The sequence below is a fragment of the Crinia signifera genome, chromosome 8 (assembly GCF_055691185.1).
Source record: "Crinia signifera chromosome 8, ASM5569118v1, whole genome shotgun sequence".
Lineage (NCBI taxonomy): Eukaryota > Metazoa > Chordata > Amphibia > Anura > Myobatrachidae > Crinia > Crinia signifera.
The window spans coordinates 33,555,435-33,582,623 of NC_139224.1; the positions used below are offsets into that span (position 1 = coordinate 33,555,435).

At 44.4% G+C, this 27,189-nt stretch overlaps 1 protein-coding gene across 1 annotated transcript; it reads left to right on the forward strand.

Annotated features, from left to right (window-relative positions):
• Positions 1-4,700: 4,700 nt before the first annotated feature.
• RANGAP1 (Ran GTPase activating protein 1) lies at positions 4,701-26,537 on the forward strand. The gene is made up of 16 exons (XM_083156112.1): positions 4,701-4,854; positions 8,085-8,206; positions 8,441-8,568; positions 11,370-11,429; positions 11,643-11,822; positions 12,905-13,039; positions 13,118-13,276; positions 13,410-13,523; positions 15,246-15,345; positions 15,527-15,611; positions 18,262-18,445; positions 22,524-22,640; positions 23,203-23,305; positions 23,400-23,488; positions 24,570-24,691; positions 24,831-26,537. The coding sequence occupies exons 2-16, from the start codon at positions 8,095-8,097 to the stop codon at positions 24,898-24,900; spliced, it is 1,758 nt and encodes a 585-aa protein (XP_083012238.1). The 5' UTR covers positions 4,701-4,854; positions 8,085-8,094; the 3' UTR covers positions 24,901-26,537.
• Positions 26,538-27,189: the final 652 nt, after the last annotated feature.

Genomic DNA, 27,189 nt, shown 5'->3' on the forward strand with positions numbered 1-27,189 from the left:
GGGGACGTTAAGACTTTCATCTGTTATATTTCCCTTCATGGAGCGAGTTTGGAGGGTTGGGTGCGCAGGCCCAGTTCTCTCCAAGTCGCAGGTGAGGTCCCAATTTTCCTTCAGTTGGGAGGAAGTTCCATGTCAGGTGATGTCATCTATGGTTTGTGGGAGGGGGGCAGAGCAGAAAAAAGGGGGTGAGGGAAAGGCCGGTCCAGGGGGTAAGGCTTGATCTTCAAGTGTTGTTTTTGAGATCTATTCTGCTTCTCCGCTGGAGCGCTCGTGTAGGTATGCTTCTGCATCTGCTGCGGTGCTGAAGTCAGTGAATGATGATCCGTCAAATATGCGCAGGCGAGCGGGGTACAGCAGGGCAAATTTTTTTCCCTCTTTGGCCAGGCTTGAGCATACAGGTGTGAATAGCTTCCTCATTCTGGTGAGCTCAGGGGAATAATCTTGGAATATCAGGATCCTTGCGCCTTCCCATGTGATATCCCTCTTGCGTCTAGACGCTGTCCAGATAGTTTCCTTGTGCACATAGTTTAGGAATCGGCAAAGCACTGCCCTGGGTCTGGATGTATCAGTGTCCCGCAGTTGGCCAGTTCTATGTGCGCGTTCTATAACCATATCTCTGCACGCCTCTTGGACGCCGACGAGTTCGGGAAGGGTCTGCTTTAAAAAATGGTACAAGGCTTGACTTTTCACAGTTTCAGGCAGTCCTATGATTCTCAAATTGTTTCGGCGAGATCTGTTTTCCAGATCGTCGAGTTTAGCCCAGACTTGCGTGTCAGATTTGCATGTCGGAGATGGCTTTGAAATTTTCTCCTGCAGTATGCTCTACTGCTTGGAGCCTCTTGGAGAGCTGATTGCATTGGGATTTAATGTCTGTCACTGCCTGCTGTAAGGCTGCTGCGTTAGCTGCTGCCTGTTCCTGCAGGAGAGGCTGTATAGTTTCTTTTATAGTCTGGACGATGTCAGTGTACGTGAGCTGGGAGCCAGTTAATGACAGAGGCTGCAGCGGTGCTTGGGTCTGAGAGGTATGTGTGGCCAGTACCTGGGAAGGGGTGATGGTGTTATGTGCTGCGTCCGGGGGAGGCGCGGCCGCCATCTTGCTTTGCGCCGCTCGCTCCCCTTCTGCCTTCTGCTTGTTATATTTCCCCGGCATATTTTCGGACAGGAGTCTGTCCATACGGGGCACCTCAGTCTCGCTGTGGCTGGCGGGTGGCCGGGCGGGTGTCAGGGAAAGCCGCGGAGGCTTTTGCAGGGTTAATTGCGGGGACGGCACCGGAGCAGTGCGAGAAGCCGCCTCACATCAGCCGCGCCGGAACCGGAAGTCCCTATCTATCACTATTTATCACTCTATGACACTGCAGCAGCAGCACTGACAGTTATATATATAAAAAAAAAACCTGCACCCCCAAAAAGGGGGGGTAGCAGACACAAAATATAGCACACTCTGTCACTATCTCTCTCTATCTCTATCTCTCTCTATCTCTCTATCTATAACTCTATCACACTGCAGCAGCAGCAGGAAGTCACAAGAAGTCAGATCCAGGAAGCATCCAGCACGCTACAAGCAGTGATCAGGTGATCAGGTAAGTATTTTGCAAGGATCAGGTCAGTATATCACGGCAGATAGGTACGGTGACCGCACTGCACACAATTCCAGACCGGAATGGCGTCTGCAGTGCAGTCACCGTTAGTTTAAATCACCCTCCATGGCTGTGATTGGTCCGTCGGTCCGGCGAACCAATCACGTCCTTTGGGGGCGGGTGGGGTGAGGTGGGGTGACACCAGTGTCACCCTTACACCCCGTGGTGATTGGTGCTGTACTTTACAGCACCAATCACCACCGATCCCTGTGTCAACGTCGAACGTTATTCGCCGGTGCCCAGAAAAAGCTGTAATTGGCTGTTCACATTTGAACAGCCAATCACAGCGATCGCCGACGGGGGGGAGGCATCGCCACCCCCCCTGGGCATGCAGGGACATGTCTGCTGTCAGGGACAGCAGACATGTTTAAACTGTCACCGCGTCTATAGACGCGGTGACAGTTAAATGGCATGACGTACATTTATGCCATGTGTCGGGAAGTACATCCCGGCCATGACGTAAATGTACGTCAAAAGTCGGGAAGGGGTTAAGGACCAGCACTGGGCTCCACTAGCAGGGGGTGTAATGCCATAGCCTGGGGCAGGGCCGGTTTAAGGCTTCTCAGCACCCTAGGCAATACTTCAACCTACTCCCCCCCCCCCCCCCCCCCCCGGAAGATGGGCAAGTCCCCTGCTTTCCCTGGAGGCCCTCTCCACCCTCCCCTTTGCCGCACACAAAAGAGTACAAGGAGGAGAGGCAGCAATGTAGGCAAGTATGGGGGGGAGGTCTTAGAAGTTCCACAGTCGCCACCTGCATTAAGTACAACAAGGATCCTCATAGGCATCCTTGATTTTTTTTATTTTCAGACTTGGTGGCGCCCCCCCCAGATCCTGGCGCCCTAGGCAGATGCCTAAAGCTGCCTAATGGTAGAGCCGGCCCTGGCCTGGGGACACGCTTGATGGGGTCCCATTGCCAAAACATTACCCACCCTAACTAGTCAGCCCAGGCTAGGAGTTTTTGAGGAGGGGTCCCCCCTCTCCAGGGCATCCCAGGAGTCCACGGAAGACGGGATGGTGCTGACATCGTGTGAGTCATGGGGTTGCTTGTGACGGCTGTCACCAGGGAGAGGAGGAGGGAGAGAATAAAGCCTCCCCGTATGGTCCAGGGATATAGTAAAAAACCATAATGATGTGGACCATATGGGGAGGCTGTACACTCCCCTTCCCTATGTAACGCTTAGTCCCACTGACCATGCTCAATGCTCTTTACTTTTCTTACTTTTACCATTAGTCGTATGGAACCCTGTGTAGGAGGGTGAGTAGCTAAGGCAGTGAAGGTTGATAGGGATTTATGGCCTGTACTTATTACTTGTATTTAAAAGCATGGGGTCTAAATCATCATCATCATCATCATCATCATCATCATCTGTGCTCTGATGGAGAAATATCAGTGTCACAAGTAATTTGCACAAAACTTGATCAACAAGACAAACTGGACTCACTAGATTCAATTAGGTGTATTTTCATTAGCCATCTAGTGGGAGGAGACCGGTTCCACTGTATAAATATTATTACTCTTACCTCTGCCACTCTGGGCATAGAAAACTATGTCATCCATGTCCTACAATTCTATTGGCTGATGTCACTGCACATAAAGAAAGCATACTGACATATTTCATAGAAATTTTATATATTTGTATTTTTTTGTTTAGGTGTTTAAACACCAGTAAATATGGGAAAATATTGCTGTCGCCACAAAATAAAGGGGAATAGAGCAGGACAAGATAATATTACAGTAAGTAGATAGTGACGGGTGTGGATCAGTTGCTCACCAGCAAGTTGACAGTCATTAGGTCGACACCATTAGGTCGACATGCATTTAGGCCTACATGTATTTAGGTCACCACGCAGGAAGGTCGACATGGATTAGGTCGACAGGGTCATAAGGTCGACATGGGTTAGATCGACAGTCAAAAGGTTGACATGTTTTTTTTTTGCTGTTTTCTTTACCTGAATGTCGACACAGTCGACATGGACACAGGTTAAAGTGGAACGCGTCCCCCTCGCTATGCTCGGCACACTATTTTATTCTCCCGCCATGCCCTAGTGGATGGTAGGGCATGAAATACCACCTGTCGGCACAAAAAAACTGTGGAAAACCCCCATGTCCACCTTTTTGACTGTCGACCTAAACCATGACCCTGTCGACCTAACTCATGTCGACATAATGGCTGTCTAACAATGACCGTATCCCAATAGTGACCTCTTTCACATATCTGGGTGAAGGAATCTAGACTATGAGCTATTTCACACGCTCCGGCTCACGCCGGGCAGCTAAACCCCGCACGGTCAAAAGCCGTGCCGCACACAGTAGTAAATAATGAACACGATTGTGTCCATTCACATGGGACGACCACGGCCTGGCCGCAGCCAGATCTCACCACTGGTAAGGAAAGCTGCCGGGCTGTGGCCATCTCCACCAATCTAAACTTCTGTGTGAGGCACGGATTCTTGGCCGTGCGGGTTTCGCCGCCTGGCAGGAGCCGGAGCGTGTGAAATAGCCCTATATAGCCATACTTGCCTACCTGACCCTCTCCATGCGGGAGAAAATGCTCTGTCTTTGGACTTCCCTGGAAATGTACGATTGCCATCACCTGTGGGGAGTTAGGTAAAGGTGTTTCACCAGAGGAGATGGCAAGCGTACATTACCAGGGAAGTCCAGGAACAGAGCATTTTCTCCCACATGGAGAGGGTCAGGTAGGCAAGTATGCCTAATAGCTACCAAAGTTATTAAAAAGTTTTTTTTTTTGGTAAAATGAAAATGATGGCAAAGAAAGAAGTTCAATGGATGTGAGTTAATCCGTGGTAGAGTCTGCCTTTATTATGCTATCATCTTTGTTCTTTTGTATTATCTACTTGTAGAACAAATCACAGTCCCACCACCAGCATCACTATGCGTGACGCACAGGAGCGGTATCATCATATTCGTCACTATTTCAATACAATTACTGGCAGCCAGACTCTGGCAGTCCAACTCCCAAACCTCCGACCTACAGTGGCTCGTCGCGCAAAGCATGGCGGGATTTGTAGTCCGCTATGCCTCCTGGCGGCTATACTTGTATGGAATACTGAAGAGGCAGAACTACAAGTCCCAGAGATCAGTGCGGGCGCAGCCGTTGTAAGGAAATCTTGGTTCAAAGTGGAAAAAAAAAAGGCAGCAGAAACCGGGTTCCGCCATAAGCAACGTGAGCGGTGACGGCCTGAGTACCGGCAAGCGGTGAGCCCATAGCCTGCCATTGGCAGCTTTATATGTGGTGTTCTACAGATGAGGGAGGGTCGCTCTTTGTGTTGTGTGTAGCTGGGTGGTTTTGGCGGGATGGTTAGGGCAGCGCTGTCACCGGCAGTAGCGTTCCCCTTGTGTGCGCCGGCCGATAACAGCCATTCCCCTGCCAGGAGCGCGCACTCTCTGCGTTACATGGGGACAGCGGGGAGGTGGCCTGGCAGCAGGTCTCACGTATTACCCCATAGTGTCAGCTGCTGTAGATCCTTATGTCAGTCCGCCTGGTGACATCCCACTATATGTGTATTATATAGGGATTTATTGCAATGTGTTTCTTCCAGTCTGTCCCTCCAAAATTACTGATTGTCAGGCATGTCCAAACTATGGCCCTCCAGCTGTTGTGCCATCATTCCTTGCCACAGCTTTGCTATTAGAGAATGCTAAAGGTATGGCAAGGCATGCTGGGATGTGTAGTTTTACAACAGCTGGAGGGCCACAGTTTGGACATGCCTGGATTATTGGGATTTTTTTGTGGTCCGGAGTGGAACTATACAGAACCCCTCCGAGACCCAATACGTGGCGCTCGGTAGTTTGATTAAAATTAAAGGTGAATCAAAATAATAAATAAGCAGATATTTCAGCTGCAGCAGACACTTCTGTGAGCCCGCCTAGACTCACGTTAGAAAAAAACTAAAAATGGAGGGGGTTGAAGTGAATTGCGCTGCTGGATTATGTTACTAAATCACACTATACTCGGCTGGAGAAAATGAATACTGGACACACTGTTGCTTTTTCAAATTTTATATATAAAAGTAAATCAACACATAAATATACACTTATTACATTACATAAAAATAGAAAGCAGATAAATAGCAAATCTGATGCTGAATTGGGATCCCGATTTTTATAGGTTATAATAGCTTTTAGAAGGTTCAGCAATGTTCAATTGGTCGACAAGATATTGCAGTAATGCATATGATGATAATTTATGGTACCAGTAAAAAAAGGTCCAATTTGTGCACAAAAAAATATATAATATACGTTGACTGACCGGTGCTTGTGATATTATAATACAGGGGGATTTTTCAACAGTCACAGGTTTAATGTAGTATGCTCACCCTATGAAGTAGCACTCTCTCCGTGCTAGTTTGTATGAAGTCCCGGCGAGCGGTCCCAGTTGTTTTATGGGATGGAGTTCCTTCCAGACCTATCACTCACCCATCTCGGCAGCAAGCTGGTGTAGCCTACCTGTAGTCAGTGACGGAATCCCCGTCCTGGGCACAGTGGCATACAAAGTGAGGTTGGCGGTGGATAAGATTCTCTGCTCAGCGGTAAGCCGGATAATTAACCCCCACTGTAGCGTGGCGCGCGGTCGGTGGGAACAGCTGATTGCTGGCAGCATAGAAGGAGGCTGCACTTCAGCTGAAAGTCGGGCTGGGAGATCAGCAGGGAGCCGGATGGTAGACCTGTGCTGAGGCTTGGTTCGCGGTCAGCGTGGAGCAGCTGATTGCCGACAGCGTGGGAGAGGCTGCGCTTCAGCTGTATGTCGGGCTGGGAGTTGCTGAATGGGTTTCCAAGACTCGTCTTGCAAAAGTTCCCAGCTGACTACGGGAACGAAACGCTGCCAGCAATCAGCTGCTCCACGCTGACCGCGAACCAAGCCTCAGCACAGGTCTACCATTCGGCTCCCTGCTGATCTCCCAGCCCGACTTTCAGCTGAAGTGCAGCCTCCTTCTACGCTGCCGGCAATCAGCTGTTCCTACCGACCGCGCGCCACTGTTATTACAGTTTCTTATATAGTGCGCACATATTCCGCAGCGCTTTACAGAGAATATTTGAACATTCACATCATTTTCTGCCCCAGTGGAGCTTACAATCTATATTCCCTACCACATGTACACGCACACACACACATTCTAGGGTTAATTTTGTTGGAAGCCAATTAACCTACCAGTTTAGTTTTGGATTGTGGGAGGAAACTGGAGTACCTGGAGTAAACCCACTCAAGCATGGGGAGAATATACAAACGCCGCACAGTTGGGGCAATGGTGGGACTCTAACCCATGACCTCAGTGCTGTGAGGCAGTAATGCTAACCATTACACTAGGCATGTCCAAACTATAGCCCATCATGCCTTGACACAGTTTTTAGGGAATGCTAAAACTATGGCAAGGCATGCTGGGATGTGTAGTTTCACAACAGCTGGAGGGCCATAGTTTGGACATGCCTGCATTACACTGTCCGTGCTGGTTTACACCATCATCTGCAATCAATGCAGTGGCATATGACAAACTATGTGTGGAGGCAGAACTCAGCAGGTGACAGGCCAATCAGAGAAAGGAATGGGGCTATGGACCACATTAGAAGTGGAGCTAAGCTCTATTCCCCCTGTTACAGGGAAGAAAAAAAATACTACCGTTGTGATCCATCAGAGTTACACCATCGAGAGTCATGCCTATTTTATGCGTCTGGTAAGCAGCCATTCCGTATCGCATAGGCACTAGCACAGTGGCACTTTTTGAATCAAGCTGCCCTATAATATCAGAATTATTTCTATGGCACCCTATGGCCAAAAGTTTCTTATTTAGAATGAAGAAAAAAAAAATTAAATGAATTGTGTTCATATGTCATCTTTAGGTTTAATTATGTAGTGAGGGACAATATTTGCTTCTGTTTGTCTACATATGTTATGGTTAGCAGTCACAGGCACTGGTTTTGCCATTTACATTGACCATAATTCATTTGAATTGGACCCGCATCAACCAACCTGAAGCACCCCTGCTAGACTCCGAGGGTGCCACAGCACCACAGTGTGAAAATGAAAAGAGGTAGTGCAACCAATCAGATTGTGTCTATCATTTTCTAGGATGCAATAGGGAAACTATCGACTGAATTGATCAATTTTTAGAAATGTGCCCTGGCGAGCAATACACGACTGGTTTCCATAAAGATGCCATCATCATTTTAATTTACATTTAAAATAGTATGTGAATTTGTTAAGCAATGGCAAACACTTAGGAGACATGGGATCGGGTCTATTACAATTTCACTTTTTTTTTAGGCTCACTACAGTACTGCTTATATAATTTAATGAGTCTTTTTTAATGAGTTCCAATTTAAAACCGACGACGTGTAAAGGAGTTCCCTCATTATGCATATGTTGGCATAGAGAAACCTGCGGTTCTGGTGTTGATTCTCATTCTGTTTATTTTCTTGGCATCACACAGTGCAGAGAAGATGGCATCTGAAGACATCTCACAGTTGGCTGATTCCCTGGCAAAGACAAATGTTGGAGGAGGAGAGTTGAGCTTTAAAGGCAAGACTCTGAAGCTGAACACTGCTCAAGATGGTAAGCATATGTGTCATGTGAGTTTAGTATCTAGTACATGTCAACATATTAGAAGCCTTGCCGACACACCTAAGGTGTGACTGGATGCTCCTAATTGCCTTGTGGAGCTGCATTCCTAATTGCAGTTATAGAAACATCATGCATTTGTTACAATATTGACATTAAGTCTATGGTAAGCTGCAGTTTCATACATCTGTTTTAATATTTTGAACTCTTTTGCTACTTGTTTTAAAGCCGAGGAAGTCATTCAGGAAATTGAGGTGTATGAGGGATTGCAGGCGTTGCGTCTGGAAGGCAACACCATAGGTGTGGAAGCAGCTAAGGCTATCGCCAAAGCGTTAGAAAAGAAATCTGATATGAAGGTGAGACTGCGTGCAAAAATTGGCGTTCTGAAATGTTTTTTTTTGGTTTTAGATCTTGTCTCTGTTATATGCTCATTTAGGTGGCTAGACAATTGGCATTTTAGTTATGAGTTTGACATTGGGGCTGGCTGTGTTGGTCTCTTCTCCCTTTTTGAGGGTGCTGAAATCAAGTTGTTGAAACAGATATGTACATTTGTAATAGTAGCTCTATATTTGTCAGGTTTTTTTTTTAATAGGGAAACCTGTAACTTGTTTATAAACATAGCAAATAAAAGATCTTTTACGATCACTGAAGGTGCTGAAAGATCTTGGTTTTCAATGACAGATGAGCGCTAAATAATCCAAAACAATCAAAACAAAAATACGAAGAAAAATAATGCTAGCGGATGATAAAACAGGTACAGGTTGAGTATCCCTTATCCAAAATGCTCAAGACCAGAAGAATTTTGGATAATGGATTATTCCGTATTTCAGAATATTTTTATATATCAATGTAGCGGATGATAAAACAGGTACAGGTTGAGTATCCCTTATCCAAAATGCTCAAGACCAGAAGAATTTTGGATAATGGATTATTCCGTATTTCAGAATATTTTTATATATCAATGATGTATCTTGAGGTATATTGCATTTATGTTGTACAAACAGATGAAATACACACATATATTTTATAGGAGCATAAAACAAGGTTTCAAAACATGAAACAAAGTTTGTATACTATCTCAGACACTGAAGGTCAATGCCAAACAATCATTATCTTGCAGATATTTAGTGCCAGTTACATATCATGTCTTCAGTAGTGCTGTTACAGATGTCCACAGTAGTGCCAGTTACATACAGTATGTGCCTATGCACATCCTTGCTGGCGGGTCGCCAGAACGTACGCGCTGGCGACCCGCCAGCAGCCTCGCCAGCGAGGAGACTGAGACGCGCGTCTCAGTCTCCGTCGCTAGCGTGGCGGAAACCCTGTCCGTCTCCGCCTCAGAGAGACGGACGGGGGTAGGGGGGGTGCGGGCAGGCGGCGGGGACCCGGGGAAACGTTTGGAAGCGCCGTCGGAAGGGGGCGCGCGCGCCTCTCGTGCGCGCGCGTCCTCTTCTCACGATCGCCATGGCGGGGGATGGCGGCTGGCGACGCCAGCGCCATCCCCTGCAAGGATGGGAACAGACCCATCTGTATCATGTCTTCAGTAGTGCTGTTACAGATGTCCACAGTAGTGCCAGTTACATATCATGTCCTCAGTACTGCTGTTACAGATGTCCCCAGTAGTGCCAGTTACATATCATGTCCTCAGTAGTGCTGTTACAGATGTCCCCAGTAGTGCCAGTTACATATCATGTCCTCAGTAGTGCTGCTACAGATGTCCCCAGTAGTGCCAGTAACATATCATGTCTTCAGTAGTGCCAGTTACATATCATGTCTTCAGTAGTGCTGTTACAGATGTCCACAGTACTGCTTTTAGCGTGAGAAATCCCTGCCACCCCCAACCCCCCACCCCACTTTCTGTAATGTATGGTTTTCGGAGAAATTTGGATAAGGGAAACTCAACCTGTATGCCAAGTCACGTTCTCTCATGGCGATGACCCAAAAATGGATCAAAAGGTCGACAATGTCTAGGTAGACACCAAAAGATTACCAGGTCATATGTTGACAAAGGCAAAAAGTCCACATTAGTTTAAAAATAAATATATATATATATATAATCTTTGTCAGTGTTGACACCTGAGTATCTGGACCCAAAATTAGTGTAGTGCGTACCCGCAAATATCTCTCTTCATTCGCCATGCTTGGGGCCTGGTGCCTTGTTTCACTACTGCTGCCTACATTTTACCATTCTGAGTCCATGTGAAGCATGATTTATTTATTTTTTTAAATTGTGAAAATCATGTCAACTCTTTCATGTGTCGACAATTAATATGCAGTAATGGAGCAATCCTCTCCCTAAAGCAGTGAGAGTAGATGTTCAAACAATCCAACTGGACCTCTAGGCGGTTCAGGAATAAAAGCAGGGCAGTCTGCCAGATATCTTTTCCTAGGGCTCCACTGTCCTTTTTGCTAGACTGAATGGTTTCCGTTAGCACAAATTTGCCTTTTAAACAGAAGGTGCTGCCCGCGTACCCCTCTGCCCTGCCTTGATCCTAGAAGGATCACTATTGATGTGTATATATAACATTCCCACAGTATTCGCAGTAATCCACAATTGGGCACATTTTTTGTGTGAATTCTCCCTTCTGTATCACCCATGGTACAGTGTCCCAAAATAGATCAGTGCAAGTATAAAGATCCCATTTTCAATTAATCAAGCAACATAGTGCTTACATGTGTTGTCAAGCATGAAAGCCCATAACTCAGATCAAAAAGGAGTCCTATGCTGACTAATGTGTAGGTATCAAAGGCATCTATAATGACCATCATGTTTTAGAAACATAACTGCTTCAATTATGCAAAATATGATCCTTGTTTATTCCTGAGGTCTTACATTGTCTGTATTTTGCTGCTTTATGGAGTGTACACACCTGCGATGTGCCATGCGATCAGATCGCATCGCACGGCATGCATGCGATGGCATACAATTTTGACTATATAGTTCAGATCTGCACTATATAGTCAAGGCAGCCAAGACTTTCTTCCATGCGAAACGGGAGCACCCACCGATCTGCGTGCGCTACCGATGCGATTCTGACTATATAGTCAGAGTCTTAGGGTGATTTTACTAGTGCGTACACACCATTAGATTGATAAGGTAAACATTTTAGTTAATACTTGTTTGCAATCCTGAAAATATTTATTTCTTTTTTTCCAGCGGTGTCATTGGAGTGATATGTTTACTGGCAGATTGAGGTCTGAAATTCCAGCAGCACTGGTAACTAGATTAACTCTAAGATCTGCTAAAAAAAAGTAGGCAACATGTTCTTAATTGTCTTACATTTGCAATAAGTGGTGCCTAGGTTGATTTTTTTTTTTTTTGTCAAGAAGTTTGGTTAGCGCTGGGGAATTTTAATGCTGAGTAATGAATGTGCATTTTATTAGAGTAGTATGTTTAAGCATGATTTTATGATTCTCTCTTTTACCATAGATTTCCCTAGGTGAAGCCTTGATCACTGCCAGAGCTCAGCTGACGGAACTTGATCTGAGTGATAATGCTTTTGGACCAGACGGTGTGAGAGGAATCGAGGCTCTGATCAAAAGCTCCACATGCTTTACACTGCAGGAACTGAAACTAAACAACTGTGGTATGGGAATTGGTGGAGGAAAGGTAAATAGCAGAAATTCTGTAGGGACAGAGGTGGTGCTGGTCAGTGAGGGCTTGGGCCGGTATCTGGTGATTTTCCCAGGGATAAATGATTCTCCTCGGGCTAGATAATTAGCCCCAAATAGTCAGCGCAAGCCACTGCTTATCAGGGACTTTCTAAACAAACCTAGGCCCAAGAAAACCAATCAAAATTGTAAGATCACCTTTTAATAAAGATAATTGACATTAACTCAGTGGAACTAAGGAAATATTCCGATGTTCTAGATGGGATGTTAACCCTTTGAGTGCCAACATCCCTGTGAGAGATGTGCACAATAGCCACTAAAAATGCCAACGTCGCTCACATTTATTATATAAATTCACATAAAAAATGTTGTGTAAAAAAAAAAAGATTCTGTTTCCTAGATACAGTACACATTACAGGTCATTGTGATGAATACAATTGTTTGCTGGGCAATTTTCACACCTATTAAAAAAAAATTAACTTGGTACTCAAAGGGTTAAGTAGTAAAGGATAATATCAGGAATAAATGTCCCATCTATGTAAGTAGCACAGATTTAGTTTGTGAAACTAGTTTTTGTTGAATTTAAGCAAGACGTTACAATCCTTGTGTGTCTGGGATATATCCAGAGGTGTTAGAATCTAATTTCCATTAGTTTTATTTTCCACCTTTGTACTGGTTACTTTGTGGTCTTCATGCCACTGAACTGAGCAAAAACAATGCTAATAATAAAAGGTAGGCGTTTGTCTGTATTGCATTGTTAATGATTAATTAACTGATTTGATTTAATGTGTGTGTATGTATGTATATATATGTGTGTGTGTGTATATGTATGTGTGTGTGTGTGTATATATATATATATATATATATATATATATATATATATATATATATATGTATTCACAGTGCCCGATGGGCATGGTGATCCTGTTGGTAATTGTTCTCTATGGTCAGCTGGATGGTTCTGTTTGGATAAATTATACAGTATATGCATATAACAAGCATTTTAAACAATGCTTACCCTTCAGTAAGCATTGTATTCTAGGCCAGCTACAGCAACCTCATTTCTTGTTCTTCTTTCAGATTCTGGCTGCAGCACTGACAGAGTGCCATAAAAAGTCCAGTTCACTTGGCAAACCTCTGGCTCTCAAAGTGTTCATTGCTGGAAGGAATCGCTTAGAGAATGATGGTGCTACAGCTTTGGCAGAGTCATTTCGGGTATGTGCTTTTCTGTTTCTCTTGGGATGGAATAATTAGTATTTGTACGTTCCTGCATTATTTCATTTGTGTTTCCAGTTAATCGGCACCTTGGAGGAAATACACATGCCTCAGAACGGGATTAATTATTCTGGAATTTCTGCACTGGCAGACGCCATTAAAGTCAACCCGTTGCTAAAGGTCATCAACCTGAATGATAATACATTTACAGATAAAGGAGGCATTGCTATGGCTGAGGTAATGGGCGTCTTGTCCTCATCAAGTATACATTGTTGCATTTCTGTTATTTTGTGTTTTTAGCAATCATTTGTAGTAGTGGGATTTCTTATGGTTTTCACTAGAAAGTTAACTTTTTTTCCCTTTCCAACAGGCACTGAAGACCCTAAGACAAGTAGAACATATCAATTTTGGTGACTGTTTGGTGCGTTCTAAGGGAGCGTTTGCCATTGCTGGGGCCCTGAAAGAGGGTTTGCATAAGCTAAAGGTATTTAACGTGTTGCATATGTTTTTTGTTGACCTACATGGATTAGAGCGAAACTTTGATTTAAAGAAAAATGGATTAGAAAGCCAGAGATTAGAGAAAGATGAGAGATTACAGAAATAAAGAATAGAGTTAAGATGGGCAGACTCTAAACCAGCGGTAGCCAACTCCAGTCCAGTTCACATTTTCCAGACAACCTAGCTGCTGCACAGTTGCACTCATTACGCACTAACACATTTTAAAAGATCCACAGGTGGAGCTAATTATTTCACTTCTGTGAGGAGACCTGGAAAACATTAACTGTTGGTAGCTCTCGAGGGCTGGAATTGGCTACCCCAGCTCTAAACGATAAATGGCCCAAAATATTGTTTCAATGCGACTCAGAATGATATACTGTGTTTATGCTCACCGTGCGCTGCCTTTAGGAATGGCTTCTGGTTAGCCACCCTGCCAAACGCTGCATGATATCCTCCACCGTTCCATTGCCCAAGGATCTGGAAGTATGTATGCATCTGCAGATAAAGGGTTCCGTCGCTCTAGTGCAGTGATTTTCAACCTTTTTACCTCGCGGCACACTAAATAAGACTTTAAAATTGCCAAGACACACCCTAAGATCCCCACAGGGCAAAAAACATTGGCCACCACAGGAAAAAAACAAACCTATTGGCCCCCACATTAAAAACAATTACACTGATCCCCACAGGTAACAAAAATAAAATACATTGGCCCTTTACATGAAAAGAAGAGACCAGTCAATAACATTTGAACTGGTGGTGGCTGTAAACTGGTTTGGGTATCTCTAGATGTGGGGGCACACTTGAGAACAGCTCAAGGCACACTAGTGTGCCACGGCACACTGGTTGAAAAACACTGCTCTAGTGTGTCCTGGATTTAGATTCAAGAGAGTAGAGAGCTACAAGAGAAAGCATAGTGGTAAATAGATAAAATATCTTTATAGTGGCTTTAAAAGATCTTTCAAAGCTGTAATCGGGCCTACACACGGGCCAATTTCTGGGCATTCTCTAACCAATCTCACTAGATACCTTAGCAATTGCCCCTACATTGCTCCGTGTGTAGGGGCAATAGCAATGCATGGCTCTTCGTGACGCTATCGGCTGCCGATCTAATATCCTGCATGCTGGATAAATCTAGCGAGATAGCTGGTCAGGGCCAGTGTTCTCATCGGAGAACACTGGCCCTGACAGATTGCTCAGCACTCGTCACTGTGTACTGAACAGTCTTGCTGAGCTATCTACATTGCTCAATCGTGTTGCCCCGTGTGTAGGCCCCTTACCATTATATTTTGAAAGGTGATCAGGATGGATTTGCCATGTTAGTTTTACTAACATACGTATTTAAATTTTTCGTTGGGAAGCAAAAATCGAATAGTATCGGCACACAGATAATCTACCTAAATATGGTAAAGTTTAGCATTTGGTTTTTGTGGCATCTGCTATACTGCACGAAATCAGTGGTTCTCAAACAGTTCATGTTTTCCAGGTCACCTGACAGGTGCACTCATTACTGACTGACTGACGCATTTTAAAAGATCCACAGGTGGAGCTAATTATTTCACTCGATTCTGTGAGGATACCTGGAAAACATGCACTGTGTGGGGTCCTGAGGACCGACTTAGAGAACCAGTGTACTATATTATTAATCATGAAATAATATTTTCACTGTATTATCAGCATTCATTAATCTAAATGCCTTTTCCAATGGCAGGAACTTAATCTCTCCTTCTGTGAAATTAAGCGCGATGCTGCTCTTGCGTTAGCGGAGTCAGTGGAAGACAAATCCGAGCTTGAAAAATTGGAATTAAATGGTGAGCTTGGAGGCTCCAGTGTGTGTGTGCGTATGTATGTGTATGTGTGTGTATATATATATATATATATATATATATATATATATATATTATTTTTATGTCTGTGTATGTATTTACAGTAATATTTTACCAAGTTATATATTTTTCAGCAATGTTTTTCTGTCTATGTCCTGTGTTGCAGGAAACAGCCTTGGTGTGGAAGGCTGTGAAATCCTTCATGAAATTTTGGATGGCTTCAGCATGGCCTCCGTTCTGGGATCTCTCAGGTAACTATATATTGTCTCAATTTATATATTAAATCTGTTATAAAGCTAGAAGGCATTTAACTGTTTGTTCATCCATTGGGGTTATACTGTATCATGGTCTGTAGAGTGCGGTGCAGTGAGTCTGGGATCTTAAAATGGGTACTTGTTTCCTAGAACGGCGCCCATCGCGGGCATCGCATGCCATTATAATGGCATGCGATGCAACCGATGCGATGTCCGCGATTTTACATAGAAATGCATGGTAAAATGTAAATCGCGTCGGTCGCATCGCATGCGGCCAAAAAAATTGCATGCGATGCGACCGACGCGATTACCGATTTTACATAGGGAACAATGTTAAATGGCCCAATTGACCTGATTTCACATAGGGAACCATGTTAAATGGCCCACAGACCCCAAATAGCCACCCTGAAGTGTGAAATGGCCCCCCCAATTGTTAACGCCACCCCACGATCAACGTCAACCCGAAGCGTGGCGAGCGGCGGCGGTACGCGTCCACCGACCTTTTCATACCCCCACTATCCACGTCGGCGTGGAGTTGAAAATAGAAAGTGTGACGAGCGCAGTGAGCCACCGAGCCCGAAGCGTGGCGAGCAGACGCAGATACCTGTGAAGCCCGCGAGGGGACGCGTATAGCTGTGAAGGTATCCGCGTCCCCTCGCGGGGCACACTGCGCTCGCCACGCTTTAGGCTCAGTGGCTCGCTGCGCTCGCCACACTTTCTATTCTCAACTCCACGCCGACGTGGATAGTGGGGGTATGAAAAGGTCGGAGGACGCGTACCGCCGCCCCTCGCGGGCTCGCTGCGCTCGCCACGATTCGGGTTGACGTTGATTTGGGGGGGGGGCCGTTTCACACTTCAGGGTGGCTATTTGGGGTCTGTGGGCCATTTAACATTGTTCCCTATGTGAAATCGGGTCAATTGGGCCATTTATTATTGTTCCCAATGTAAAATCGTGGTAATCGCGTCGGTCGCATCGCATGCGATTTTTTGGGCGCATGCGATGCGACCGACACGATTTTTTTCCGTGCGATGCCTAAGATCAATATCGTGGGCGCCGTTCTAGGAAACAAGTACCTTTTAAAATGTACTGTGATAAAGCTCAGACTCTTCCCCATATATAGATGTGGGTCTTCATTTGCATCGGGTCCTACACTTGGTAGGTAGGCGACAGGTGCTCACTGATGAAGGGGAGACCAGATTAGGGAGCGGTTAGTCCTGGCGGCCCACATTCGGGATTAGTATGGCTAGGAAGGCCGATCCATTTAGATGTCCGCCATCCTGCTGTGCTGGGTCCTTCGAGATGGTGCTGGGTCCTTCGAGATGGTGCCATCACTCTCTAGCGTGGCTTTCCAATTGTTAAGGGGAGCAGCCTCCCCATTTACCCTCTCCATACGCAGGTAAGTAGTGGTGAGGTGCTTTGCTAGCTCTGACTTTTTCTGTGGGCTGTTGGTTGGATTGCACAATTTTCCACCATTGAGGTAAGACATACACTGTTCTATTTGGGCATGTTGTAATTTAGGAATGGAAGAAGTCTCCCTAACATTTGGCCAGCCAGCACTCCCTAGGATGGGTCTTTCTGTCCTTTGGTGGCTGAGACAAAAGTCTTAATAGTGGTGAGTTGTTCTCTGTCTGAGACTGGGCAATTTGATAACAAGTGCTATTTTGGAAGGATGGAAAGATATCAAGTAACCTCTATTCAGTGTACGCTAAAGGTTATGTTGGAGGGTGTTGCTCCCTGAATTACAGATTGTCAAGCTCTAGTTCTGTGATCAGTTGTTCCACGCACTTCAGTGTTAAGAACATGGCTACCATACAAGAGGCCCTTTAAATTCCAGCCACTTTCTGCTGTGGCATTATCCTGCCCTGCAGCCTCTGCCAACCTGCCTTCAAAATACTGGAAGATTTATAACTTGGTGCTCTGTGACCATAAATATATACAGGTGATTGTTCTACTGGAGCCATTGCATAGTTGTTTAATGTCCCTTGTCAATAGCCTGCTTGTGTTTTGTGTACAGCATGTGAAACTGTATTGGTGTGTACACACGGTGAGATGTGCTGTGCGATGCGATCCCTGACACGGCATGCATGCGATGGCATACAATTTTGACTTTATAGGGCAGATCTGCACTATATAGTCAAGGCAGCCAAGACTTTCTGCCATGTGATACGGGAGCGCGCATCGGGATCGCAAGGGTTAAAACCCTTGCGATCTGCATGCGATCTGCGTGTGATACCGATGCGATTCTGACCATATAGTCAGAATCTCAGGGTGATTGTACCCGTGTGTACACACCATATGCGTGACTATAAATAAACAAGCTAAAATAAACCTAACTAATTCTGGCCAATGTAAATTTTGCAGACTGCAGGCAGGGCAAGCCCAGGGCACAGGCACTCACTGGCAAGCAGTAGGCACAGAGTGATGCTCGTCTCTCCTGAGTCCGAATCCCACTGTGGTCCTTCTCTTAAGTTACAGAGCCAGTCCCTCAGGTGCTTCTCAGAAAGGTGCCACGGCTCAGCAGGCATGCCTCCCACAGCAGACCTCACACATAGTGCGGGCGGGTGCAGCTGTTTAATGGTCGGGCTGGCGTTGAGCTTCTAAACCTATAACTTCTATATTGAAAATTACATATTTTCCGTGCCTTAGTGATGATGAAGGTGATGAGGAGGAAGAGGATGAGGACCATGATGATGATGACGAGGAAGAAGCAGATGAGGATGAAGATGGTGAGGAGGATGAAGAAGAGGATGATGATGATGAAGAAGAGGGAGGAGAAGAAGCAGAGGAAGAGGAACAGAACGAGGAGAAATCTAAAAAAACTCCTCAACATGTAATTCTACCTATGACTTATCCAGAATGTGATTACAGTGTACAACTTTAGTTTTATGTGTGGTTAAGTCATCTCCACAAGTTATATGTGTGTGTATGTCTATACTGTATATATGTATTTTCTGTGGAATTATTTTGTGATCTCTTCTAGCAGGCAGATGCAGGGTTTGCTAGCAAAGTGGTGCAAAATTGGAATTTCCATTTGATTTCAGTATCAGACAGCTAAGATTTTTTTCATGTTCAGGATACAAGATCACTTTTATTGGGATGATTATTGATCTCCTCTACTGACAGGGAAACTAAGAGTGTCCCCACGGGACATGGACAGTGTAAATATAGCAGTAGTACTTAGGAGGTGAGGATACTTTAAGCCAGAATACCAAAGGTGAAAAGGCTTAGTAGTAATGGAGAACCCGCCTTCAAGTCCAAACCATTTGGTGACAAAAGTGCCTTCAATGTACAACAATGGTCTTATTGACCAAAAGGGGTATGGGTGCCAAGTCCCGAAATGCTAATACCCTAGGATGTGTCTGGCCTTGGTTTGGAGGAGCTCTGATTAAATGCTCTGTCTTGCTCTCCTGAAGTACTACAAAATTAGGGATCATTGGTTGCACTCCTGATTCGGTCCCCACAGGGAGCCCGTCTCAGGTAGTTACATCTCCTACTTTCTGTTCCACATATTTGTTATTTTGTTACCATCACATATGAGCCTTTTTCAATATTTGTAAGATTGGGTCTCTGTTTATTTTTTTTTTTCTATTCGTTTTGGTTGTATTTTCACACAAGTATTTTTCTTTTTCTCTACAAAATTTCTTAATAAAACTTACCTGCTTTAAAAAAAATAATGGAAAGGGATGCCTTTATGAAGTGTTACAGTGAGCATGTGAAGGCAAACCTGGTTGTCGCATTAACATTAGACAAATGATAATAAAGGCCCTTATTCTGGTTGGTGCGGATATGTCTGCGTGCGTTCGTTCCGCCGATGTTTTGTGTTTGCGCATGTGCAGAGGCATATCTGCGCATGTGCGAAAGGGACATACGTCCAAATTCCGCATGAATTGTTTACACTACGAACAGGGGGAGGAGAGGGGCGTGAAGGGCTGTTTGGCCTCATTCACATATGCATACGCCCCGCGTTTCATGTGCGTTCCCATGAAAACGCTGGGCGTACGTATGGTAATGCGGCCGTGACGCACGTGTAGGGGGCGGACATATGACATTGCCGGATGTCAGCTGCCCGCCCAGATCCCTGCTTTTGCACGGAGAAATGCCTGAGTGGTCTGAGCTCGCGGGAGCTGCCTGACCGCTCGGTCCTGCATTCAATGGTCTGCGACCATCGAATGATGATGGGGGAGGTTCCCAGAGATGGAGGAGGTGTATCCATGAGAAATCCACTCGTGCTCCGTGCGGTCAGCGGCTTACCGCATTCGGACGGAGTGAGCGATTCGTACGGAAGGCGGGGTTTAGGACGCACGGTCCTGGCCGCATATTGGGCTCCGGCCGCACAGACCAGAATAAGGCCCAAAGTTACAGCAGCCATTAACATTAATAGTAGTAACATGAAACCTAAAAATATATATATGTATTTATAATAAATATATATATATATATATAATCCCCTCCCTCCCACAGCCTAACCCAAACCCTCACCTTATGTCACTATTTTGGTGGTCGGAATCTGTACCACCAGGATCACAGCTGCATCTCATATACATAGAGGTAGATATATGTGTATGTATATACATTATATACATATATCACAGTCAAAAGTTACTTCAGATTGTATGGTATTCTGTAAGATATGGAGCTGAACTCCCTTTTTATATTTGTACATTTTAAGGGGTTGGAGAAGGGGGGGCAGGGGGCAGTTGTGATGCTTCTGATAATTGTGGCTTTTTTTTTCAAATCCACAACCGATTGTAATTGTGTATAAATGAATATGTTCGTTGTGCTTTATTTACAGACTTAACCCCATACAGATGTATATGTGTTGCATATTACATTAGTCAGCAGTCTCCTGGTGCATTTTCAGCTCACCGTGACTAATGGGGCCTACACATGGGGAAATTTTGCTGAGCAATGCTAGATCGCTCTGTACATCGTGCTGCATAGCAATGTTTGCTGAGCGATCTGTTAGGGCCAGTGTTCTCCGACCGGCAATGAGACTAGCTTTATCCAGCATGCTGGATCTTAATCGCCTGGCTGCACATCGCTATCCCAATGGTCCCTGCAATGGGACCAGCGATTAGTCAGATTGCTTAGAAAATGCCCTGATATTATCCAGTGTGTGGGCCCCATTGCCCGCATAAAATTTGATTGGAGTGTGCACCGGCAATAAATCGCCGGGTGCGCGCTCCTGTTTTCAGTCCCCCAATGGTCGCTGGTCGGAGGAGGATGCTCCTCCGACCAGCGACTTTCCCTGCCTCTTCTACCGGCAGTGTGACATTTTCATCAGCGACCATCTCTTGTCGCTGATGAAAACGGAAAACACTGAGCAATATGATTGCTGGCAATATATTGCCAGCAATCATATTGCTCCGTGTGTACACAGCTTTAGACACATTTAGTGAGCAGAGTTGCACGGGAGCGGTCAGCTCACTCTTGCCTGGCATATTAAAGCAGGTGTATGAGGAACTTAAGGTGCCCCTTATACCAGTACAATTCTAGCTCTTTTCACCTGATCTGGGCGGATCGGACTGAGAAATCTGGTGAGAAGTGTCAAACTGTGTATGTTTTACCTCTGAATCCGATCCAATGCATGGTCCCGTGCAACCTAGCTGGGATCACATACAATACATTGTACGCAAAAGGGCCGCATACAATGTATCCTATGCAATCCTGTCACCTGAGAAGCTGCCAGGGGGCTCTTGGGAGATCGTATGTGACCTCCCCTCAGAGAAGTCACATTACAGAAATAGCACTGTTAATAATTCCCAGATAAATAGTGAGCACCATGTTGTTTTGAGTTTGTGGGCTCCGAAGATATTGCTTTGCATGAATGCTTTTCTTATTTAAAGTAAGACGTCACACTGTAATGTTATACATTTTGCAGTGTCTCCTGAGGGAATTCGGAGAAAATGATTTGATATAGTATAAAAGCTCTATTTATCATCATGTGGGTACACTGGTTCTTGGGGATGAGCTTAAGCTGTTTCTATGGGTGGGTACCTGCCGAAGTTGTGGTGCAAAGCATCTTCCAGCCAAAGTAGGCCTCTTTAGATGCACAATGGCCCTAACTGTGTGGAGTTTGTATATTCTCTCAGTGCTTGCATGGGTTTCCCCTGGGTACTCCGGCTTCCTCCCACGATCAAACAATCTACTGATAAGACAATTGGCTCCCAACACAAATAGTGTGTAGGTGTACATGTGTTTAGGATGGACTAGATGGGCCAAGGGGTTCTTATCTCCTGCCACATTCTACATTTGTATGTTCAAATAGACAGAGGACCCATTCCTCAGCCAGAACGATATGCCGTTCCACCTAGGAAATGCTGCCAAAATCAGGAAAAGTGAGCCTTCCCATTGTTAGGACTGGATTCCCCACCCCATCATAATCCAGATGAGTTGCCTAAATAACCCATATAGCAGTAGTTCAGGCACTAAAACTCAATTCCTAATAAAATACGTAAATTAGCCATCAAGCTCGTAAGGGTTCCCTCCTTCTACATCTATTGTTGTTTTATGTATGCCTTAAACCACGGGTGGTCAAACCCATCCTTGAGTTCTACCAACGGTCCACTTTTCCAAATCACCTAGCTGGTGCACAGCTGTAGTCATTACTAATGGTTCAAACCTGCTGCATTCATTCCTACTATAGGACCAGAGGTTGCCTGAGAAACATGGACTGTTGGTAGATCATGAGGACGGGTTTGGCCACCCTGCCTTATACACTACTCTCGGTTCCAGCATGATGATCAGGAGCTTAGACTAATTTGGAGTTCAGAAGCCCTGAAAAACTAAACTGAATGGCAGCTCCCCTACTGCATATGCTGATGACCGTTATTACAATTATTGGTGGTAGAAAAAAAAACAATTTCCGTTACAAAATACAAACCTAAATACTTTTTATTTCCTTTAAGGATTCCACACCTGTTCCAGCTCCTCTTCCTCCTGTTGATGCATCCACGTTCCTCAGTTTTCCTTCTCCTGAAAAGCTGCTGCGGATGGGGCCCAGACGCTCCGCAATTGTAGCCCAGGTAATCTCCTTTATCTGTGCTTAGACCACCTTACCAGCATAACATCAAATCACAGATATTTAGTTTGAGTTGTAAAGGTGTCACCCGGGTCAGAATAGATGTGCCAATGTATTATGCACAATCATAAAATAATAAAGTATTTGCAGGTATCAAGTCTTGAAGAACGTTCCGACAGTCGGAATCCCAGTCCGTTTTCGCTCTGCTCGAGATTTCAGAATTCACTGTTCTGTGTGTCGAAAAGTGGGCGTGTCTGTGAAAATGCCCGTGGATTTGACAATCCATTCCAATATGTCTCCGATAAAACATATGCGACTTGTTTTAAAGTCGTATCTGTTTTGTAGAAATCCGCCTTCAATGCTGTTGGAAACGGCAGCATTGAATAGGCGGCAGTTTCTGTTTTCCCTGTCGGAAATAGTGTGTGACATTGAATACCGCCCTTTGCAATGGGGTATAGATGTTCCGCACTGGAGCTTGGGCACTAAAACAGGCTTTAATTGTCCTCTGTTAGGTACAGATTTATTTGAATGGTAACCTATTCGTAAACACTTGTCTTTGGCTTTAGACTGATGTTGCAGACACTGATAAGGTAGTACAGGCTTTCATCCAGATTTCCTCGGTGTACAGAGATGACCAGGCGGTGAAAAGTGCAGTGGAAGAAACCATCGGTATGAAGCTGCTGGTTACTAATCAGCATTTTTACGTCTTTCTTCCTTTTTTATCCTTCTCATGTCTGACATCCCTTCCCCTCTTTCTTTCCAGATGGGTTGATGGAGAAGGCATTTGACAGCTCCGTTTTCCAGCCAGATATGTTCATCACCAGTTTATTAATGCGAATGGGACTTCTAAAGGTATTGCAGCTGCCTTTCAATTTAGTTGGTAAATTGTTGGTGCTGGCCTTTGTGTGTACGAGTATAGTGGCTTCATTGGTAATAGACCTGTGATGCCAAGCTAGGAACGTCTTTAGAGATTTGTCTGACTGCGGGGAAGCGCATGGAGATCTCTTCCTGCTATCTTAAGGTGCTCATACACTAGGGCAATTCATGTGATTTGGTCACTTTTCATGCGGTTGTGTCGGAAAGTCTGGTTGATGGGAAGCGTGGTCCCTTGCACATTGCATTGGAGCTGCGCTGGCTGCAGGAGAGATCTGTCTGATCATAGCCAGGCAGGCTTTGTTGGGATTGCGCGCGATATATCATATTTCAGAAGGACCGTATATGATCTATCGCATGTGATCCTGCCGTCTGGGAAGATCCCAGGAGGCTCAAGAGAGGATTGTGTGCGATTTTGCTGAGGGAAGAAGTCAAGCTTTTCCGTGTGTCCACCTTCTGTCCATGTCCACCTAGTGTAGTGTTCATTCAAGCACTCGTCATCTTTGAAAACCCATGCAGTTCCTCTTCCCTGCCTTGGGTGTCGCTGTCTGCTGTAGTGCTTCTAGCACAGTGTGGTCTGTATATCAACACTGATATGCAAACCAGACCTGTGCTAGAAACACCACAGCAGACAGTGACACCCCAGGTAGGGAAGAGGAACTGCATGGGTTTTCAAAGATGGGGGGTGCTAGAATGAACACTACACTAGGTGGACATGGACAGAAGGTTGACACAAAGAAAAGCTGGACATGAACATGTGCGACTTCTTCCCTCAGCGAAATCGCACACAATCCTCTCTTGAGCCTCCCGGGATCTTCCCAGGCGGCAGGATCAGATGCGATATATCATATACGGTCCTCTTGAAATATGATATATCTCACGCAATCCCAGCCAAGCCTGCCTTGGTTGGTGGGTGCTAGAATAAACACTACTAGTGTATGTCAACTATTCTATGGTGTCGATCTAGTCACTGACAACCTAGACATTGTCAATCTATGAAACAACTGAAACTACCTACAGTGTTACCTTTTTTTTTATATTATTTATTTTATTTTTTCAGAGTGAGGAGAAGATAAAATCTATCCCACACTTGTATGGACCATTAATGACTTTGAATCATGTAGTACAACAGAATTACTTCCCGAAATCTCTTGCACCTATTCTGCTGGCATTCATTTCTAAGTAAGTTTGTCTTGCTGAAGTTTAATATGTGCGTTCTCCTTGGAGAATCACCTGCAGGCTTTGGAGGTACAATAGGAAGAGTCAAGCATTGTTATTAATTAGGATTATTTCCAGTAAATCCGTGTGTTTCTTTCTTCAGGCCCAATCGTGCGCTGGAATCGCAGCCCCACCCTCGACACACCCTCCTACAAACGCTGCATAAATTGTAACCTTCCCAGCACACCTTGGACTAAGATGATTCAACTCGTGATGTCTGATACACAGGAAGGAAATCGTTACAAGAACTTTTATCGGAGATCCCAGACTGTAGCCTGAGGGTTAATCTCCTTCTGCTCTTATCCACAGCCCCTTTTCCAGTCTCTTTGTTTACATTTGATGAGGGTTGTGCCCTTTCTCTGTTAGTACTTGCTGACCCTTCTAATATGGTTGGGATCTCAGGAAAACAAAACAAAAATCTAGAATTGGGCAATTATAAGCATCACTATGATGCCATGTGTCAAAAAAATAAATATACGTTCCTCTATCACCTGTTCATAGGATTATTTTGAACTTCTGCTAACACAAATATTTGATAATAGTCTTGTATAGTAAGTGGATTTATTTGTTGCATGCCTAGAACTGTAATGCATTCTAGTGGTGAGTTATACGCATTGCTAGTGTGTACTGCTGTGTATATATTTAAAGATTAAAATGGTTTTATAGGATCACTATCAAAGACCAGCTCAAAACTTCACAGGAGCTGGTGTTCATTAGTGTCCATGGAACCTACAGTAAGTAAAGGAAGGAATAAAATAATTGGTTTTGTAAGCTTATTTTGTGATGTATCCATGTTCTCATGGTGTACGTGAGCATTCAGGGGGTTATTCGCACTGGTGACCGATGTTTGCGGTCTGCGCATGTGCAACTTGCACAGTTGCTAACGCGTTCACACAGAGGAGGGGCGATGTGGAGGCGGGCAGGGGGCGATCGCATGGGTGCGTCCCGCAGCAAATTTACGCTGCGTGGTGAGTCAACCAGAATCTGCCCTTAATGCCCTCTCCTTTCTGCTTGTTACAGGAAGTGGTGAAGTTCCTCTACGAAGCATGTTGCCTCAAGGGACACAAAGTGTTTCTTTATTTGTATATACTTCTTTTTTGCTGCATTCATCACAAATTTATTCTTTACCCCGTAGAGCTTATATACTTAAGTGTATTTTTCCATTTGACAATGGAAAAAGATGTAGAAAAGGCATTACGTAACTTGGGAATGTGTCACTAATCGAGACGTTTATTGCTGTATATTTTAATTAAACCACACTATAAAGTTGAACCCAACATTTGTAGGAAAATTGAGACTTTTGCTGTATTTTTATTAAACATACACCAGGAAGTTGAATGAAATAACACAAAGATTTAGCATAGGATATTATGACATCATCTGCATTCTGCTGGTTAAGAGTCTTCGCCAGGTTGGGTAACACTATATCCGTTAACATGGTCTTATCTAATGCATTAATAAGAATTGTGTTAAGGATGTCGTTTCAGCCCATGCAATGGCTAATTCCGTTTGGTGTTGGTGCCACACTATAAAGGTCATTAAGAGAACTGGCAGATGTGGAAAGGGCTGTTGGCTCAGCAAATCAACTTGTAGTATAAGAATCTACATTTGCATTTGCATTGCAACCATGATGTAATGCGTGTGTATATGTTTTCATATTGCTTGCATAAATCTCTGGGCACCGCATACCACTTTGAGTTCATTTACAGTTGATTCATTGTGTGGTATATACAGGAATGTGGATACTTGGCCTAACAGTAATGTCATGGCTCTTTGCTGATGCAATAAACTGAACAGATTTACAAAAATATTTGAATTGTTTTTACTGGATTAGAAGCTTCCTGCTGTGCTCTGCGCTGATTGGTTACACCACTGTAACAAAATGGATCAAAATATGTATCTCTTAAAGCTTTAAATACCATGATTGTCCAAAGCATTCCCATCCTCAGTCTTCAAGGCACACTAACAGTCCAGGTTTTATTGATATCCAGACTTGAGCACAGGTGTCTTAATTAGTACCTGATATATATCCATGCTGAAGCTTTGGATACCACTAAAACCTGCACTGTTATAGTGGGTACACATGGTGAGATATGCACTATTTTTCTATTTGATTTTGCTTATAGAAATCAAATGTTTTTAGCAGCATTTGATGCAGATTCGATCCCAATGCGAGTTCACATATAGTGGAAATCGAGAACAAATCTAGTCTTGCCAGGCAAGGCTATATAGTAGAAATCGAATGCCAGATCTAACAGTGTGTACGCAACTTATGTTTGCCTTGAGGACTGAGATTGGGAATGTCCGATCTAAAGAATGGTATCTCTTTTATACATCCATCTTGAATGAGAGAACAAAGAACCGTGAAATATTCTCAGGTGGTGGTGGCCAATGTTGACCATATAAAATGATTCACATTTAATTATTTCATACATTTAATAAAAGAAGAAGAAAAAAAACAT

Coding starts and splice junctions, on each gene's coding strand:
- RANGAP1 (XM_083156112.1), top strand. CDS start 8,095: ATGGCATCTGAAGACATCTCACAGTTGGCTGATTCCCTGGCAAAGACA. Junction 15,346..15,526: donor TGAAAAATTGGAATTAAATG/GTGAGCTTGGAG, acceptor CCTGTGTTGCAG/GAAACAGCCTTGGTGTGGAA. Junction 24,692..24,830: donor CTGCTGGCATTCATTTCTAA/GTAAGTTTGTCT, acceptor TTCTTTCTTCAG/GCCCAATCGTGCGCTGGAAT.